The sequence below is a fragment of the Suricata suricatta genome, chromosome 8, assembly GCF_006229205.1.
Source record: "Suricata suricatta isolate VVHF042 chromosome 8, meerkat_22Aug2017_6uvM2_HiC, whole genome shotgun sequence".
In the NCBI taxonomy this organism is placed as follows: domain Eukaryota; kingdom Metazoa; phylum Chordata; class Mammalia; order Carnivora; family Herpestidae; genus Suricata; species Suricata suricatta.
The window spans coordinates 20728750-20746164 of NC_043707.1; the positions used below are offsets into that span (position 1 = coordinate 20728750).

A 17415-nucleotide genomic window follows, 5' to 3' on the forward strand; every position below is an offset into this window, starting at 1 on the left:
TGTGCTGACAGCTCAGAGCCCGGAGCCTGCTTTGGATTTTCTGTTTCTCTCTCTGCCCCTCCCCTTCTCACCCTCTGTCTCTCCCAAAAATAAACATTAAAAAACTTTTTTAAAAAGGAGTGATGGCTTCAGGAACACTGATCTGGGTGCTTAGCCGGCTATCAGAACTCAACTTTCTTTTTCTTTTCTTTTTTTTTTTTAATGCTTCTTTGTTATTGAGAGAGAGACAGAGACAGAGCATGAGTGGGGGAGGGGCAGAGAGAGAGGGAGACACAGAATCTGAAGCAGGCTCCAGGCTCGGAGCTGTCAGCACAGAGCCCGACGCAGGGCTCGAACCTACAAACATGAGATCATAACCTGAGCCAAAGTCTGAGGCTCAACCGAATGAGTCACCCAGGAGCCCCTAGAACTCAACTTTTCTCTTTCCACTTGTGTCGACTCTGCTCTCCTCTGTGGTGCCTTCGTTCACGGGCAAGCTCTCTCCAAGTGGAAGCCGCAGACCCCCAGCAACCCCAAGAACTTCTCTTTGCCAGTAGCTCCACAGAAAGTCTCAGGGACGTGTGTCGTTGGGTCATTTGTTCAGGTATCAACCAATTACTGAGGCCAGGAGGTGGGATATAATGATTGGCCCATCCTGGGTCACGGTCAGAGCCAAGCTTGACCCCCACGTGGGCCCTGTAAACATTTCCAATGCACACCTGGTGCAGCGCGGTGGTGCGTTGGAGGCAGCATGCTCAGAAAGAGAAAACAAAAGATGTCCTCCATAGACGTGAGAAGATGGTCTGCAAATTGCTAATAGTAACTTTTTCCTCCCTGAAGTCAAATAAGTTCAGGAAACGCCAGGTTTGGCAAAGAGAAACAAAGATATTGATCACAGATCTCTCCTGAGCCATTAACTTATTAACGCGCATTTTGTCTCTGCAAGGGGGTTTGAGACAGCTGCTCTTCCAGGCTCTCCTGCTCGCTGAACCTTCTCCCAGGATTCAGGGGCCACAAGATGCATTTGGGGAAAAACACCACCGAGCCCTAAGGAGAGCCCAAGTTCCTGTGGCGGTCACCGTCGATGCCTTGTACTAAGGCCTCCGCACACGTCACCGTGCGCTGGCCCGGGTCGCTGCCTTCCCTTGCTCAAGGCTTTCTCTGGCCGCCGGAAGCCACTGTGCCCATGTGAGTGGCAAGCCAGAAGGTCTGGAGGATTGAGGAGTGACTGCTGGGCGCGGACATGGAAAGAGCCCCAGCTCCCTTCCAGGGACAGGATGGCTGCACCCATGAGGCTCCTGGCTGGCTCCCAGCAGGCTGTCACAGGACTGTGCCCCAGGGCCCAGCACTGACCGGCTTTATAATGCACCCTTGTTGGACACCTTCTTTTTCCTGTCTCACTCCCTTACTCCGGGCCAGTGTTTTGGGGGCCACCTCCCAAATACACTACTCACATTAGGACTCTCACCTCAAGGAGAGCTTCCAAGAAAACCCAAATCAAAAAGCTGTTGCCTACTGATGCCTTTGAGAAGCACTCAGATGTGTCCCCCGGCCATTCCAGAAAACTCTCTCTTACTACCAAATCTACCTTTCCTCGGACAACAGACGTCAAGAGAAAAAAAATCTATTTCAGCTCCCCGGCTTCTATCAGCAGGGATTCTTTCTACCGGCCACCCCCGTGGGCTAAGATACCCCAGCCCCGGCCCCAGAGACCTCGCTGCATGGACTCCTGTCTGTTCATCGACTGGTGGAAGCAAAGCCATGTACTCTTGCTGGTCCGAGAAGCAAAACCGGGAAGCTGCTTAGTGCTTCAGGAAACGCCGCTACCCCCAGTCCACCAACGCAAGGACCAGGACCGGGGTCACCTTGAACCACCCCATTCGTCTCACCGCAGGGCCACCTGTCACCACGCCCCTTGCTTCGGCCTCCTGAACATCTCATTCCACCACCCCTCTCCACTGCCCTTGCTCTTGCCACTTCTTTGGCTAACCCACCACCGCTTCTCATGCAGATATTCCCAACGCCTCCTCACTGCCCCCCACCTCAGGGCCTTTGCACATACTGCTCCTCAGGCCTGGAACTCACCCGCCTTGGCGGATAGACCAGCAGTTCTCAGTCCGCTTACTGCTGCCCTATCCTCCCGCCCCCACTCATTATTCCCTCCTTGGGCCTTGGTTTCTCTTGTTACAAAATCGCTTAGAGACACAAACACTTAAGAGAATCCTGTCTCAATCACTCGTACCCACCCTCACTTCTCACTGAGGCCTTCCTGAATGCCTTCCCGACCCTTCCCCACCCTCTGCCGCATGGCTGCCTCTCTCTTGAACTTGGTGTTCCTCATGGCTTTGCCTACTTTGCACCCACTGTGCACTCCTGAACCGTCTATTTTGGTTTTCATGTTTCCAATTTTATATGTATATATAAATAAAGCAACTTGTTTTCTGGTTCTCACTCCCTGTTCTCTTGGTGATAGTTCTCTGTGCGGACAGGTGATGCCCCGATGCACACATTTTCACCCGCTGGGGAGCATCCATGGTGCGACCAGGCTACAAGCCATCTCTGTCTGTTCTCCTGGTCACAGCCCCTGCCGGCACCAGCCGCTGGCCATTGCAAGGCTGCCCCGCGGCCCTGGTGCTCGCCCCCTGAGCCCGCGTGCTAGTTGCTCTGGATTTATGCCCAGGAGTTTGCTAGGTAAAGGGACACGCCACCTTTGGCCTTACAGCTCGTTCTCCAAGGTGCTTGCACCAGCGTACCTCTGTGATCAACTTTCTGTTCCTTGGCCCAGGCAATTGGGCCTATTTCCTCCAAATACACTCTACCTGTCGACATCCAGCCTGTCCAGTGCTCGCTCCAAGCCTCCCTCCCCCTTCCCCTCATTCCTCCAATCGGGCCTCTTACAAGCTTCCCTTGTAAAGCAGCCCACCCCCAGAGCCAATGACATTGGCAGCAGCGACCCCAGAGGCCAACAGCCCCCGGGTTGAATCCCAGACTTGTCACCTTGGCTGTGTGCCTCTGAGCAAATTGCCTCTCCTCTCTGGGCCTGTTTCCTCACCTGTGACTGGGGATACCCACAGTAACCGACCACCGGGGAATGACAGCGACCGAATGAAGTTAAGCGTGGAAACACGGCGCGTGTTTGAAGACAGGTGGTCACTACTGCCCTTGGAGCCAACGGAGGACGCCGACAACCCTACGCATCATTCAGGGCTGCTTTGTGCGTGTGCAACAGAAACCCCAAGTCACGCGGGGGAAGACAACCGGTGATTTATTGGCCCCTGTAACGGAAGTCCAAGGGGGTGTCTTGCTTCAGGTGTGGCTGGGCCCAGGAGTCCTGACGCCTTGTCCGCCTCTGGGCCATTCTGTCCTCCACATCGGCTTCGTTCTCGGGCAGGCTCTCCGAGCAGGGGCTCCAGGAATATATTCCGCCCGTTGACCAACTGGCATGAACGAAAGCGCTTCTCCTTCCAGTCGCTTCTGGCCCAAGTCCCAGGGCTGGTCCGGGTCACATGCCCAGCCCAGAGCCCATCACAACATCCGCCGGAAGGTGCTCGAAGTCTGGTTCTTGGAAGGGCGCGATCAGAACCACTGGCAGTTTCTCTGAAATGCAGATTCTCGGGCCCCATCCCAGACCTACTCATTTGGAATCTGCATTTCAGCAAGCCCTCCCGGTGAGTCATCTGCACACTGATGTCTGAAAGGCTGCACTGCTCATTACTTTTCCATTGCGTGGGGTCAAGTCCTCGCCCTTGCTTTAAAGATGGAGAAACTGAGGGCCGGCAGGAAGCAGTCTTGCTCCAGAAAGTCACTCTGCGCCCCAGGCTTCCCCGTGCCCTGCCCTCCCATCATCCCAGCCATCGTCGGTCATGTGTCCAGAGGACTCTCTCGTGGGGAGGGGATGCATCGAAGCCTCGAAGCCCAGAAGTGTCAGCCTGGGTGGCACTCACCTCACACCGAAGCATCCCCCCCCCGCACCTAGGCACCACTTGGCCATTCGAAACAGCAGGTCAGGACCCACGGGAGCACGACGGCCCCAGGGAGGATGGAGACACACACACACACACACACACACACACACACGTGTGTGTGTGCCCACAGACACTCCCACACGGGTGCTCAGGCACGGCCCACCCTCACTCGGACTCCCACCCACCGGGCCCCCCAAAGGCAAGAGCGTACGGACCACAGCAGAATAGGGCTGGGGCCAGTGTAGTTCATTCTCAGGCTATGTCAGAAGGTGCAGAGTGTTGGGGCCACACAGACTGGACCCCGAAGTGTCAATAAGTTAGGGGGGAGATTCTCAGACTATTCTCTGGTGGGAGTCAGGGTGGGGTGCCAAAGAGGGACCCCCCCAGGGCCACGGTCAGCTGCCCAGCTCGGCACTCCCGGGCAAGGCTGGTTCCAGGTCAGGCACAGCCTCGTGCTGAAACAACAGGGCCGGGAGAGGGAGGGGGTGCAAGGTCAAGAGGTCAGCGGGGGATCAGAGGGGTCCCCGAAGGAGTCGGAGGGCTAAGGGGCCAGGGAGGGGTGGGTGGGGCCTCTCACCGGACCCTCAGTTGAGGTTCTGCAGGTTCTCATAATCCGGAAGTCCCTCTCCTTCGTAGTCGTCGTCCACATCCGGGAAGCCCAGGATGGCTGGAAGGGGGAGGAGGTTGGTCTTCAGCTCACAGGCAGTACCCCCTGACCCAGGGAGGGTCCCCAAGTTCCTGCCGCCACCCAGCACTGTGGCTCAGAGCCACTCTCTGTCCCTGCCCCCAGCCCGGCACACACCAGTCTCTGTCCTGGCCATGGGCGGCAGCTCCTGGGACACATTCACATACTCTCGGCTCCCATCTGTGGGGACAGATCAGAACGGGGGACGGTCACATGGAGGCTGAGGGAACAGGACGCTCAGAAAGAGGGCCACAGCAGGGGGAGGGTGGGGCAGGGAAGGGGGACCCCAGGGGGCACCAGGAACTCACCCAGAGACACATCTGCACTCTCCTCGCTGTCAGGGACATTCACGTAATCCTCCCCCGACTCCACTGCAGAGGAAGCAGGGCCGGGACACAGTCTCAGAGCCCTGGGCACAGACCTCGAAGGCCACCCGCCCCGCAGCCAGCCCCAGACGGTCCCACAGAGGCCGTGGTGATGGAGAGAAGTAGGGCGACTTGCCCAGAGTGGATGAGAGAAAGCGGAACCGTGGGGGAGAGCAGAGAGCGTGTCGCCCAAGCTGGGGGCAGGGACAGAGAGCAGCTCGGAGGCACGGCGCTGGGTGGCACGTGTGCAGACAATGCTCTGTGGAGCCAAGTCCAAGGCGCTGTTGCCCCACTGGCCCCATCGGCCAGGCCGTCCCCGACCCCCACTCCCGTCCTGGCGTCTTTCAGCACCTGTCACCATCAGTGCCACCTTGTCCTTTTTTATTTATTTATTTATTTGTAAGCAGGCTCCATGCTGGGCATAAACTCTGACCCTGAACTCTGACCCTGAGATCAAGACCCGAGCTGAGATCAAGAGTCGGACACCTCAGTGACTGAGCCACCCGGGTGCCCCCCATCTATCTTGTCGTTTGGCGCTGACTTGTTTCTCCACGAGGCCCTGGACGAGGCAGGTTTGGGAACCAGAGAACCCAGGTGCAAACCCAGCTCCCGCACGGACAGTCGTGTGACCTCACTCAAGCTACCAAGCCTCTCTGGGCCTCGGTGGTCTCATCTGGAGAAGAGAGTGAGAGATGGCACCCGCTTCCCAGGCGCACCGTGAGGACCAAAGCCAAGAATATCCAGACAGGGCCTGTCCCACAGCAAGTGCTGCCAAGCGTCTGAAATACGTGATCCCTCCTGTCATATGGTTGGGACAACTGAGGTGCGGGAGGGGAAGAGACGGGCTCGACAGCACCTGGGGATCGGGAGGTTTAATGAGTTAATACTCCCAGGAGGGCACAAGCTGAGCTCCTTTATCAGGACGCTCCCTCGGGAGCTGTTTTATCAGAGGCATCCAGTAAACATGGCGAGTGAGAGAGGGATGGATGAGTAAAGGAGCTCAGGGGAGGTGGGGAGTTGGGAATCGAGATGGCACACGAAGCCAGGGTGTAGAAGAGATGGCCCGGAACAGGTATGGAGAGTGAGGAGAGCGGCAGAAAATGGAAGGCCACCAGCCATGGAAGGAAGCCTCTAACAGGCAACGTGAGACCAACACAAAGGGAGAAACGCAGCTCAGAGGAAACCGAAATGATGCCGGAAGCAGAAGAAAACTTCCCATCCAATCCGCAAAGAAGACAATCGATAATCGATATCCTTAGGGAGGTACAAGACGGTATTGTCTCTGCGAAACAAGAACAGGAGGCTACAAAAAAGGAACACCAGTGACCAAGAAAGAGCTTTCAAATAAAAGAGACGAGAGAACAGAGTCTCAAAGAATAATGTAGTTGGAAAAATCTCACAGACAACAAAAGGGAAAATGTAAGGAAATCAGCAGATCAGAGCGGAAGTCCACCCCGAGAGACAGGTGTTCTAGAAAGAGAGGGGAGAAGCAGTGGAGGGGCAGCGAGCCTCAGAGAAATAACGGGAGAGGGCAGAGCGGAGGGGCCGCAGCATGGAGGGTCGGCAATGGCCAACTCACTGGAGAAGGCGCTGTCTCGGAGGCCGGGGTTGCTGGGCGCGGGAGCCGGTGGGACAGCAGTGCTGGTGGCCGGCGCGCCGTCGGGAAGCACCTCCCTGAGGACAAGTCAAGGGGCGGGTGAGCGAGGGTCCCCGGCTGGGGCTCCCGGCCCCCCCCTCCGCCTGGCCACTCACAAGTAGCCCTCGTTGGGATAATCCTCCTCTTCGTCTTCGTCGTCGTCCTCACAGGGGGGCTCTGAGGTAACGACACAGCGATCAGCAGGGCCCGGCCCAGGCCCCAGCCTCCCTGCAACCAGGGCAGCCGGGACCCCAGACACACCCTCATTCTCGTAGCTTGCCACGCTGTTGGCTTCAGAGAGAGAGCAAGAGGGAGGCCGAGTTAGCTCAGACCGGGTCTGTCCTCTGCCCGGCCCCGGCCCCCGGAGCCCTGCTCCATACTCACCACCGTCGGAGTCCTGCCGGCAGGAGGGCATGCGGTGGGAGCCCCCAGGGGGCTGCGGGGACCTCCTGGAGTCAAAGGTCAGAAGTCATGCTGAGCTGGGGCACTGGACCAAGAAGGGGTTGCAACAGGGAAAGGGATCCCCACGCCACAGAGGCGAGGGGGTACAAGGGGGATTTGGACAGGAGGATGCTACTCACGGGATGGGGAGCAGGTCCGGCTGGCTCAGGGATGGGTAGGAGGTAACTGAAGGGTAGGCGGTGGCAGGTGTCCAGGTGGCGAGCATGGCTGAGGACACAAGACCAAGCTCAAGGAACGACTCCAGGTGTTTTGCCCCCATGCTCATCGAGGCCTCGAAGAGCAGGCTAATTCCGTGAGCGCCCTGGCCCCTGGACAGGCCTGAGGACACCCATCGCCCTCCGCATCCCGAGCTCAGGCCAAAGCCATGAGGGCGGCCACTGGGGGGAACCTGAACAGAGGCCTGCCTTCTCTCACACGCCAGGGGACCCCCTCCCCTACACCCGAGGCAGGGGGCCCTCCATGTACTCACGAGGGCGTTTGATCACAATGCTTGGGGTCGCGCTGGTAGGGGAGACACAGGCAGACAGGTGAGGAGGGGCAGGAGAGACCCCAACTCCCGCCCCAGTCCCCTCCCCGGGGCCACGCGGGGTGCAGAGGGAGCCACAGAGGGTGGACGGGCAACTCACCTATCAGAGTCCGTGCTGTCATAGGGACCTGGGGAAGAGAAAAAGCCAGTGAGGCAGGAAGAGGGGTGGTGAGGGGGGGAAGCTGGGAGAGCAGGGCTCAGGGCTCGGGGCGCACGCGGGACGGAGTTAGGGACAGTTAAGACGGAGGGGTGAGGGGTTGAGGGCCGGCCCGGCTCACCCGCACCGCCGCTCACCCGGCAGCTCTCGGCATCGCACGCACAGCACCACGGCCAGCAGGGCCAGCAGCGGCAGCAGCAGGAGGCCCAGCACATAGGGCATCAGGACCACCGCCTCCATCTGCGGGAGAGAGCTTGCACCAGGCCCGGCTGCCCGCCGCACACCCCCTCAGGGGCCAGGCCAGCAGGGGTGCGGGAGCCGGGTGGGCACAGCCTGGAAGTCCGATGGGGCAGGAGTTGGGGCAGGTGCGCCCTTCTCGGGGACTCGCTGGGCCTCTTCCCCTTTGCGGGCTGAGTGGGGGTCAGCACCGCCTGCGGAAGCCCCTTGCTCCCTGGGCGGCCGGGCCAGGGTCCGGGCTGGAGTCTGGGGCACCAGTCACCCGGTGGCGCGGCCCCTTGCGCCCCAGCCCTACCTGCCCCTCAGGCTAGGCGCCTGCTTCTCCTCGGAGCCTGCCCGCCTGCGGCAGGAAGCTGTGGTGAGCCGGGTGAGGGCAGGAAATCATCAGGCTCAGCCGGCTGCACCCGCCCCCTTCCCACCCCCACCCAGCCAGTGGGGAGGGGGAGGTGGAGGCCCGAGGAGCCACCCACAGGCCCTCATAGGGGTCTGCTGGTCTCCAGCATGGACAGCAACCCCTACCAGGGGACGATGGACAAGACGCGTACAGGCCAGCCGACAGCCACAGCCTCCCTCCACGGCCGTGGCTCAAGGAGGCAGCCGGGGTCAGGGGGTGGAAGGCGGGTAGGCCTGCCCCTGGGAACCCCGAGGGGCATGGGGCAGTGCCCACCCCACCTCACCCTGGCCGGCCTGCCAAGAGGGGCGGGCTCTAGGGGAACCATGGTAGTGACTCACCGTCACACTGGGCTAGCTCACTTCATGCTGCTGTTCACCAGGCCCAGGAGGGCAAGGATTCGCCTAAGGTCCCACAGGAGTGCCCCTAGAGCCCCGGGGAGTCTTGGGGCTGGGGGGTGGCCCCTGCCATCTGCCAGTCAGAGATCACTAACGCCCAGAGAGACGCAAGCAGGCACTTGGGGTCTGACTACAAATTTTATTCAGTTACAAATAGCACCAAGCCCCTGGGGGCTGCTCCGGTGGGGAGGAAGGCCCCTCCCGGACCCCCGCCCCCCTGGCCCGGCTGCTGCCTGTGTAGTGTGTGGGAGCTGGAACGTGGCCCCAGGCCACTCCTAGAAGCGGGGCCAGTCCGAGGGTTTGGGCCCGGGCACCCTCTGGGGTGGGCCCAGGGCCAGCTGGGACAGGGATGCGGGTTGGTGAGCGGTGGCCCCTCAGATGCTCAGATGAGCACACTGGACACCGGGACACGGGTGGAGCGGCCTCGCTGGGGTACCACGATTCGGTCGTCGGTGGGCCCTGCCTCACGCAGCAGACCTGTCGGAGGAGAGGTCAGAGCCAGGGCTGGATGCACAGAGAGATACAGAGCCGGGGGGGGGGGGGGGGGGGGGGGGGGGGGGGGGGGGGGGGGGGGGGGGGGGGGGGGGGGGGGGGGGGGGGGGGGGGGGGGGGGGGGGGGGGGGGGGACAGACAGGTGGTGGGAAGTGGACGGGGCCACCAGAGCCTTGGGCACAAAGGAGCATCAGCTCGTCGGACAGGCAGACAGAAAGCAGAATGGGGGAAGGGCTGTGGGCTGCGAGAAGCCAGGGACCCAGGCCTACGCAGCAGGGAGTCTCATGAAGTCGGGCGAAGAGCCAGGGGTGGACGAAGGGAAGGCCCCACTGACCCTGCACATGCAGCTGGGCCCGCCGGCGGTCACCCTCGATGAAGACAGCAGTGCCCAGGAAGGCTGCCCCGCCCAGAGCGCCGATGAAGGCGCAGAGCATGAGGGAGAACTGCAGGGCTCGGAACTCGGACAAGAAGGAGGGGGGCCAGCTCCGGCGGAGGCGGTCGGAGATCTGCAGGGAGACGAGGAAAGCCAGGAGAGTGAGGCGCGGACGGGGAGCCCCCAAACTCCAGAGAACAAAGAAGTCAGGAGCCGGCAAAAAAAGGTGGTCTGGATGACCAGAGAAAGCCTCGTGGCCTCGCTGCGGAATCTTCAAGGACAAAATCCTGCCTGCCTGGCTGCGGATCCAGGGGACAGCGGGGACAGAGCACACGGACACCTAACTGGGGTCAGGCCTTCCAAGTCAGCTCGATTCCGGCCAGTGGCTGCCAGCCAGTGCCAGGAGTGCGGGGTCCCGTGATCCCCACCCCAGGCCCGGCCAAGGGGCAGTGCTCACCAGGCCGATGAGGTAGGGGCTCCCAGCATCGCCCAGCAGGTGCGACAGCACAATCTGGAAGGCCTCAGCAGTGGACCGTCGTGTGGGGATCACCACATACTGGGGGGAGGAGGGGCAGGAGGCAGAGGGCAAGGACGGGGCTAAGGCTCAGTCTAGGCTGAGGTCAAAGGTGGACCCCAGCCCTGAGGTGTGAGGGGGGTGAATGCTCAGACTCCAGGCCCATCTGGGGCTGACTCTGAATTCAGGGTGGGGCTGGGTTCAGAAGAAGGGGTAAAGGCCACAATTAAGGCAAGTGAGGCCTCTACCCCTCCTCCTTGTCCCAACAGCCTCTGGGCTAACCCGGCAGTGGCCCCGCCTACTCACCAACAGAATGTCAGCCACAATGGCCCAGTTCATGGACAGCAGTGTCTCTCCAATAAAGATAAAAATCTGGGGGGTCAGAAGTGGGGAGATGGGGAAGGCAGGGGGGTCGGTCTCATCACAAGAAGAATAAACATATTAACTCATTTAATTCTCATAACACCCCTGGGAGACAAAGCTATTATTCCCATTTTAGAGATGATAAAACTGAGCACAGAGACATTAACTCACTTGCCCAATGTCACACAGCTGGGAAGTGCCAGAGTTGAGATTCAAAACCAGGCATTCTGGTCTGAGTGGTCTCTGAACCACCATGCCAACTGACCCCAGTCCCACCACCCCAGACCCAGAACACCCCTTTGACACCTGCTGGCTACTCACATAGGTGGCCACAATGCTCCCACGAGCACAGGCCAGGGCCAGGAACAGGAAGGGCGCGGAGCCCAAGAGGCCAGCAGCACAGACCAGTGGGTCGGCCCGGGGGTTGGAACGGCGGAGGCGGCGGCTGATCTCCACGCCCAGGCCCACACCCAGGACCCCGGTCAGGCAGGTGATGAGCCCAAAGATGAGGCTGGGGGCAGGGGGAGGGACATGGGAGCCAGTCCCTCTGCCTGCAAAGCCCCCTCATCTCGCACCCAGAGCCTGGAGAAGAAGACGGTCCACCCCAGCTGCCCTCACCCCAGGTCTATCCAGGTACCCTATGGTTCACAGAGCTCTGAGAGGAAAGCATTATCTCATCACCCATTTCCTCCACCAGGAAAACTGAGACTGGGAGAGGAAGTAGCCTGACCCTGAATCAATGACTCTCCACTCTCTCCCCTGCCACCTGCAGGCCGCCTAGCCGAGCCCCCTTCTGGGTACCTGTCAGAGGAAGAGCAGGAGTCTCCGGGAAGGCAGGGCGGGGTCTCCCCCAAGACAACACGGGAACGCAGCAAGAACGCAGGAGCCCAAAGAGCCAGGGAGCCCGTGACAAAGGCCACAGCAGTAAAGCCAAGGGAAGAGAGGATGAAACTAGGGCTGAAGACAGTTGGGAAGGAGGAAATCAGATTCCATGGAGGTGCCAGGACAGGGAACTTCTACTCTTCCTCGCGGGCTTATTTTTAAATTAAGATGTGGAAGCTGCCTTGGCTTCCAGAATCTGGACCTGTAATTCAAGCAGCTGCCACAAGGGGGCAGTGGTGCCCAAATGCCTGGCCCTGGGGGAGGGCTGGTTGGCAGACAACAAAGACCACACTCCTCTAACTCTCAAAACAGATATCCAGGCCTCCCTGGCGGCCTCGGATGCTGGGTTAGAATGGAACTAAACTCACTTCCTTGCCAGAGCCCTCAGATCTGCCCACCACGACGTGGGGTTCAGGGGTGGTGAGTCTGAGTGGCGTTCCACAGCTCCCCTTGGTGGCTCCCGGACTACCAGGAACAGCAGCAAGACAGCCACCACTCCCAGACCTGGTGTCACCTGGGGAAAGACTGGGCTTCAGGACACGTACAGATGGGCATGGACACACTGCACCCCTGGGATGGGAGAAAGTGAGGGTGTGTGAAGGCAACGCAGGCCCCAAGACCTCAAACACCCAGTAAAGCACCTACTCAAGGAAGCCGAACCTGTGTTTGGACGGAAGGACCAGTGCCCCCTTCTTCTGCAAGCCTAATTGTTCCCTCTTTGGTAACAGCACCCTAATTTCCTTTTGGGAAACTACTTCCCCCACTTCTTTCAGTCCATGTGGTTCAAACAGGGCAGGGCTTATAACCTAGACTTGGCCGGCAAGAGTGGTGTTAACCTCCCTGGCCTCGGTGACTGTTTCAATGGCAGGCATGTGACCCGTGTTCATCTAATCAGACACCATCCAGGACTATTGCTCAAGGATCCAGGGTGGCGAAGTTTCTAAATGGGAAGATAAACGCGTGGAGCTTTCACTTGCTTGAGAATGAAATTAATAGAGAGGAAAAAGAGAGCTGAGAAAAAGGATGACCAAATTCCTGAGATGGGGAGTAGGAGTCCTGGATCCAGCCTTACCTGAAGCTCACCTTGGGATTTTTCCATCACAAGAGCAAACGGAGTCCCACTTGGGAGCTTACAGTTTCACAGTGGGCTCCTACCGCCCACCACCCAGAGTTCTGTCTAGCACATGGCTTCATGGGGGCGGGATGGGGGGCGTGCAGCCAGGCTTCCTACAGGCTGGGCAGAGTGAACACTGCCTTAAGAGCAGGACAGGGACCGGGGGTTGGTGGGGTATGTGAAGGCAGGAAAGGGAGAATCTGAGAATGTTGCTGACCTTCCCCAGGCTGTGTCCAGACTCACCCGCAGAGCCCAGTGCCAGTCCCCGGCCACATCTTTCACTTTGGAGCCTGCAATGTAACCCAGACCACTGGGGAAAGGGGATGTGAGAGGAGAGGAGACGGACAGTCAGTCATGCCCTGCGCCAGGCCCGTCTGCCTCGCCCCACTCCCCCCTCCCCCAGGCCCAAGGCCCACCCACCTGCCCACCGGGATGGCAAAATAGAAGACACTGAGCATGCGGCTCCGCTGGTCCGCCACGAAGAGGTCAGCGATGAGGGTGGGCGCGATGGTGGAGTAACTGGCCTCCCCGACCCCCACCAGGCCCCGGGTCAGGAGGAGGAGCCAGAATCGCTGGGGGACGAAATTCGGGGCAGGTGGCACCCCGCCCTCCCTCACCAGCCAGCTCGGGAGAGGTGGCGGGGAAGGCGGGAGAGGCCTGGGCTTCACAGACCCGGGCTTGAATCCTGGCCTCCACTACTTACTAGCTGTCACTTTGGGAAAGCAACTTAACCTCTCTGAGCCTCAGTTTCCTCATCTGCAAAAGGGGGGGAAAACAATAACTTGCTCACATAACGATCACCAGGACTGGACAAAAGGTTTGGTCAATATCTTATGCTCCGCGGGTGCGAAATAAATCTCAGTTTCTATCATCCAAGACACTCCCATAGTGAATAATGATCTTAGGTGAAAGTTTAGTGGTCCACCAAAGACACCTGAAGCTAAGGACAGGGTCTGTCACCCAAGGAGAGTACACAGCATCTGGGGCTGAGGACAGAGCTCCAGGGCAGAGAGTGAGAACAGCCAGAGGGGAATTTCACAGGAGCAAAGAAGCAACAGCCAGGGAGGAGGGAAGAACACCACCAGAGTGGCATCACAGAAGTTAGGAGAGTTTCCGGAAGGAAGAGGTGGGTCAACAGAGCCAAAGGCTCCCAGGAGATCTAGCAAGAGCAGGATTAGGAAGCAGGGGCTACATTTAGCAACCAAAAGGTTGCTGTTGACTTTGGCAATGGTGGGACGGCAGGGGGGGGGGTTGGCTGGAGTGTTCCGGCGTGAGTGGGAGGAGAGGAAGTGCAAGCAAAGTGAGAGCCTCTCCCTGGCTGCTCCTTCACCCAGATGGGGCAAGGTCAAGGGGACCTTGTGGGCAGTCTGAATCCAAAGAGGAAGAGAGAGAACAGGCAGTCCAGGTAAGGTCTTTTCCATGGTATAGAAATTAGAGTGTTTAGGTGTGGAATGTAAGCAGTCAATGGTTAGGGGGAAAGAGGATGATGGACAGAAGAATGTTCTAGAAGAAAAGGGGAAGAGATGGGGTAGGCAAATTAATTCAGGCAAGCAGCAGGTATAAGATGGCACAGACCAAAGAAACTGTCTGCAATGACTCCAAAGAATGGCAGCAAATTCTGATAGGTATGGGGGGAGTGGGGGCAGAAACAGGAGCAAGCATGGGGCCTCACCTCTCTGGGGATGAAGGACGACCCCAGGGTCACCAGGGACCAGAAGGCAATGCCCCCGCACATGAGATACTTCCGGTTGTACCTGTCGCCCAGGTAGCCAAACACAGGTGCCAACACCATGTAACTGGAGATGAAGACTGAAGAGAAGCAGAGAGTCACAGCCCAGCCCCGGGACCCCCGCCCCAGCCTGACCCCAGCTCAGGGAGACCAAGGGGGCTCAGGAATAACTCCCAACCCTGAAACTATCAGTGCTTCCTGCCAGGGAAGCCCAGGCCCATCTTTGACATCTTTCAAACCTCGGATGGCCCAGCTGACTTGTCACCTCCTCCCATCCAGCCAAGAGCAAAATCCAAACTCCATACCATGGCCCACGATCTGACCTAACCCCTCCCTACCTCTCCAACCTCATGCTCATCCACTCTCCCTTCTCTGTATCCCAACGACTCGACTGCCAAGCTCAAGACCACCTTGGGATTTTTGGCACCCACTGCCCTCCCTATTGGGGACACTTCTCCACTCGCCTGAGCTTCGCAGAACCTTTAGGCTCCAGCTCAGACATCTTTCCAACCCCCGCACATCCAATATCCCTTTATCACAATCACATTTACTGACTTCTTTTACAAAAACAATCCTGCAGAAAATGATCTCGTTATAGTTTAGGTAGTTAAGGACGGTTTCCCCCTGATTCTTGATAGACTGTCAGCTCCATGAAGTCAAGGGCCTTGCCACTGTGTCTCCACCATGGAGCAGGCGGCGTCTCGTTAACATGTGTCGAGTGAAAAAGTGAATGGAGCTGACAAAGACTTGCTTCTTCTCGAGATTCTTTAAAGCTTTGCAGCCCTTGGGCTATGATGCTTCCCCCCCACCCCCCCCTCCTCTAGATTTCCCCTTAAATACCTCTCGGGTCCTTACTGGCCTGGAGGGGAGCAAAGAATCCTTCAAGGTCTTGTTTCAAACTCCTCCCCTCCTCTCCCTTGTGTGACTCTGGGCAAGCCTGAATTCTCTGAGCCTCAGTTTCCCTACAAAACCATAGTGAGCATGACCTGCTTTTTCTATGAAATAATAACACCGCCTATACTTTGACTCGTGGAAGGATGAGGAGACAATGGGTCGAAAAGGTCTCGGTCAAGTTCTGCCTATGCTGTCACCTCTTCCTCCAGGGCCTGGCACGGAGTAAGTGCTCAGAAACGTTTGAGAAATGAATGAAGGAAAAAAAGGAAGGAATGGAGGATCTGGTTTTGGCTTTGCCTCTCCCACAAAGTTCTGAACAAGTAAAACTCAACGCTCCCCTTTGCAGATGCTTCCTTCCATCCCTGTCTTTCAGAGCCTACCATCTTCCGGACATGGCACGGTGCACTTTACAAGCATTAACCATCGCATCTGATTCTCACATCGGCCCTATGACGTGTTTTGGGGTGCTGCTAGTTCCTTCTCCCCAACAAGGAAAGTGAGGCTTAGAGAGATCGAGGGCCGTGCCTACCATCACACTAAGTGGAAAGCTGAGATTTAAACTCAGGTCTGTCTTAACCATTACACGAAACTGCCTTTTAAAAATGTGATGTCTGTTAACTGAACAGGTCAATGCCGAGCAGAATAAGGGCCATCTCTCCTCTAAGCCTGGCTATTCTACCTCTGTTAAGGCCCCAGGCATGCTGGCATGTAACCCCATTTGGGGCAGAAAAGGATGAAAAGCTGCCGTGTGCCCAGGAGGGGCCTCCACTCACCCGTCTGGATGAGGCCGGAGCTGCTGTCTCCGATGTCAAAGAACTGCTCAATGTCTGGAAGGACGCCTGGGAAGAAGACTCGAGATGGGCTCGGCGAGGCAGCCCCACCTTCGGGACGCCCCTCCCTCCCCCTCGTCCGACTCCCTCCCAGAAGCCAGTACCAGCCACGGTGAAACGGTCCATGTAGTTGAGGAGGTTGATGTAGCACAACACCGCCACTATGAGAGCCGAATGGCCCGGAGACAAACCGGTGATACGCTGCAGCCCCTCTCGGTCCGGGACCTCGGGATCCTCGGACTTCGAGTTCCCCGTGGACCCCGGTAACCCCGGGGTGCCGGGCACCGGCCCGTCGTCTGTGTCATCCGCCTGGCTGAGGAAGGGCGCGGAGTCGGACCCGGACATGGTCCCGGGGGGCCTCGCCCGCCCGCGCTCCGGTCCCACCGACGATCCCACCTGCGAGGGGAGGAGGCTGGAGAAAAGGGGATGGAGGAACCCAGGCGAGGGACGTGCGCCCAGAGGCCCGCAGGCGCGTGCCCGAAAGCACAGAGCACGGCTGGGATGGAAGCCAGGCCCTGCCTGTCATGCCTCCCCGTCCCGGCAGACGCAGCGCGCGGAGAGGACGATGGAATGCGAGTGACGTCGGGGACGGGAGCGGGTGAGGAGGGCCCGGACCCCCACCCCTCCACCCCGCCCAGGCTGAGGCCACCCCTCACCCCCGGTAGGAGCCCACTGCGATCGCTGTCGCTCAGCCCCGGCGCTGCACCACGGCCGCCGCCATGTTGTCCCGGAGCGGATCATGTGATGCTGGAACCGGGGAGGCCAACTCCACCTCCGGCTAGCCCTAGACACGTGACCCCCGCCCGCCCTCAGAAGGGAGGCAGTAGGTGGCGCCCGCTTCTCCCGTGTCTCCGCCTGCTTCCCTGTCACGTGACTGCCGGCGGGTCGCCAGGGCAACGGGGGACCGCCCCCCGACCCGCGCCAGCTTCGGCTGCGTTCCTCCTGCAGGGAGTCGCCACGAACCGCTCGCTGAAGTCGCCCAACCCTTTGCATCTCGGCTTCCTTATCTGCAGATCCCACTGGCACACTTCTAATCAAACGAGATGAAACGAGATCATGGAATCGTCAAAGGTTCTGGAAGTAGTTTATTTCTAGAAATGCCAGCGATCAGATCTCGCTCTCGGGCACTTTTAGTCCCGTTGGAGCTTCATCCACGCTCGGGAAGTGTTGAATGAATGTTGAATGTGGAACACCGCCTCCACCCCACCCCACCCCCGTCCTTATCTTTCGGACTCCCCACGACAGCTGTCTGTAAACTTCTAGCTTCCCTGGTAGACACGGAAGGAAGCGTCCCAGACCCCCAAGAGCCCCGTCTTCATCTGGTTTTTCTCACCTCCAACCAAGACTGAAGCCCTCGCACCCTCTGGTGGTCTCATAAGGGATTCTCCTAGGGGCTGGACTGGACTCCCAAGAAAGAGCCCTG

The 17415-nt window shown here is 58.9% G+C and overlaps 2 protein-coding genes across 8 annotated transcripts; both read right to left on the reverse strand.

The window, feature by feature from the left end:
* Positions 1–3224: 3224 nt before the first annotated feature.
* On the reverse strand, positions 3225–8301 carry LAT (linker for activation of T cells). 4 transcript variants are annotated; one of them, XM_029946907.1, is made up of 12 exons: positions 7913–8301; positions 7719–7746; positions 7562–7593; positions 7212–7299; positions 7015–7079; positions 6892–6921; positions 6747–6807; positions 6574–6668; positions 4938–5000; positions 4747–4809; positions 4522–4611; positions 3225–4399 (listed from the first exon to the last, which is right to left on the reverse strand). In XM_029946907.1, exons 1-11 carry the CDS (start codon positions 8013–8015, stop codon positions 4529–4531), a joined length of 711 nt encoding a protein of 236 aa, XP_029802767.1. In that variant the 5' UTR covers positions 8016–8301; the 3' UTR covers positions 3225–4399; positions 4522–4528. The 4 variants fall into 4 exon arrangements, with proteins under 4 accessions (XP_029802767.1, XP_029802768.1, XP_029802765.1 ...); XM_029946908.1 differs by lacking the exon at positions 6892–6921; XM_029946905.1 differs by having other exon boundaries at positions 6747–6921.
* A 619-nt stretch (positions 8302–8920) lies between these two features.
* Positions 8921–16749, reverse strand: SPNS1 (sphingolipid transporter 1 (putative)). 4 transcript variants are annotated; one of them, XM_029946901.1, is made up of 13 exons: positions 16649–16749; positions 16097–16388; positions 15936–16001; positions 14212–14348; positions 12960–13111; positions 12783–12849; positions 11794–11939; positions 11345–11500; positions 10865–11054; positions 10487–10552; positions 10124–10222; positions 9628–9799; positions 8921–9278 (listed from the first exon to the last, which is right to left on the reverse strand). In XM_029946901.1, the coding sequence occupies exons 2-13, from the start codon at positions 16335–16337 to the stop codon at positions 9184–9186; spliced, it is 1587 nt and encodes a 528-aa protein (XP_029802761.1). In that variant the 5' UTR covers positions 16338–16388; positions 16649–16749; the 3' UTR covers positions 8921–9183. The 4 variants fall into 4 exon arrangements, with proteins under 4 accessions (XP_029802761.1, XP_029802764.1, XP_029802762.1 ...); XM_029946904.1 differs by having other exon boundaries at positions 16097–16301; positions 16649–16670; XM_029946902.1 differs by lacking the exon at positions 12960–13111 and having other exon boundaries at positions 12757–12849.
* Between the last annotated feature and the right edge of the window lie 666 nt (positions 16750–17415).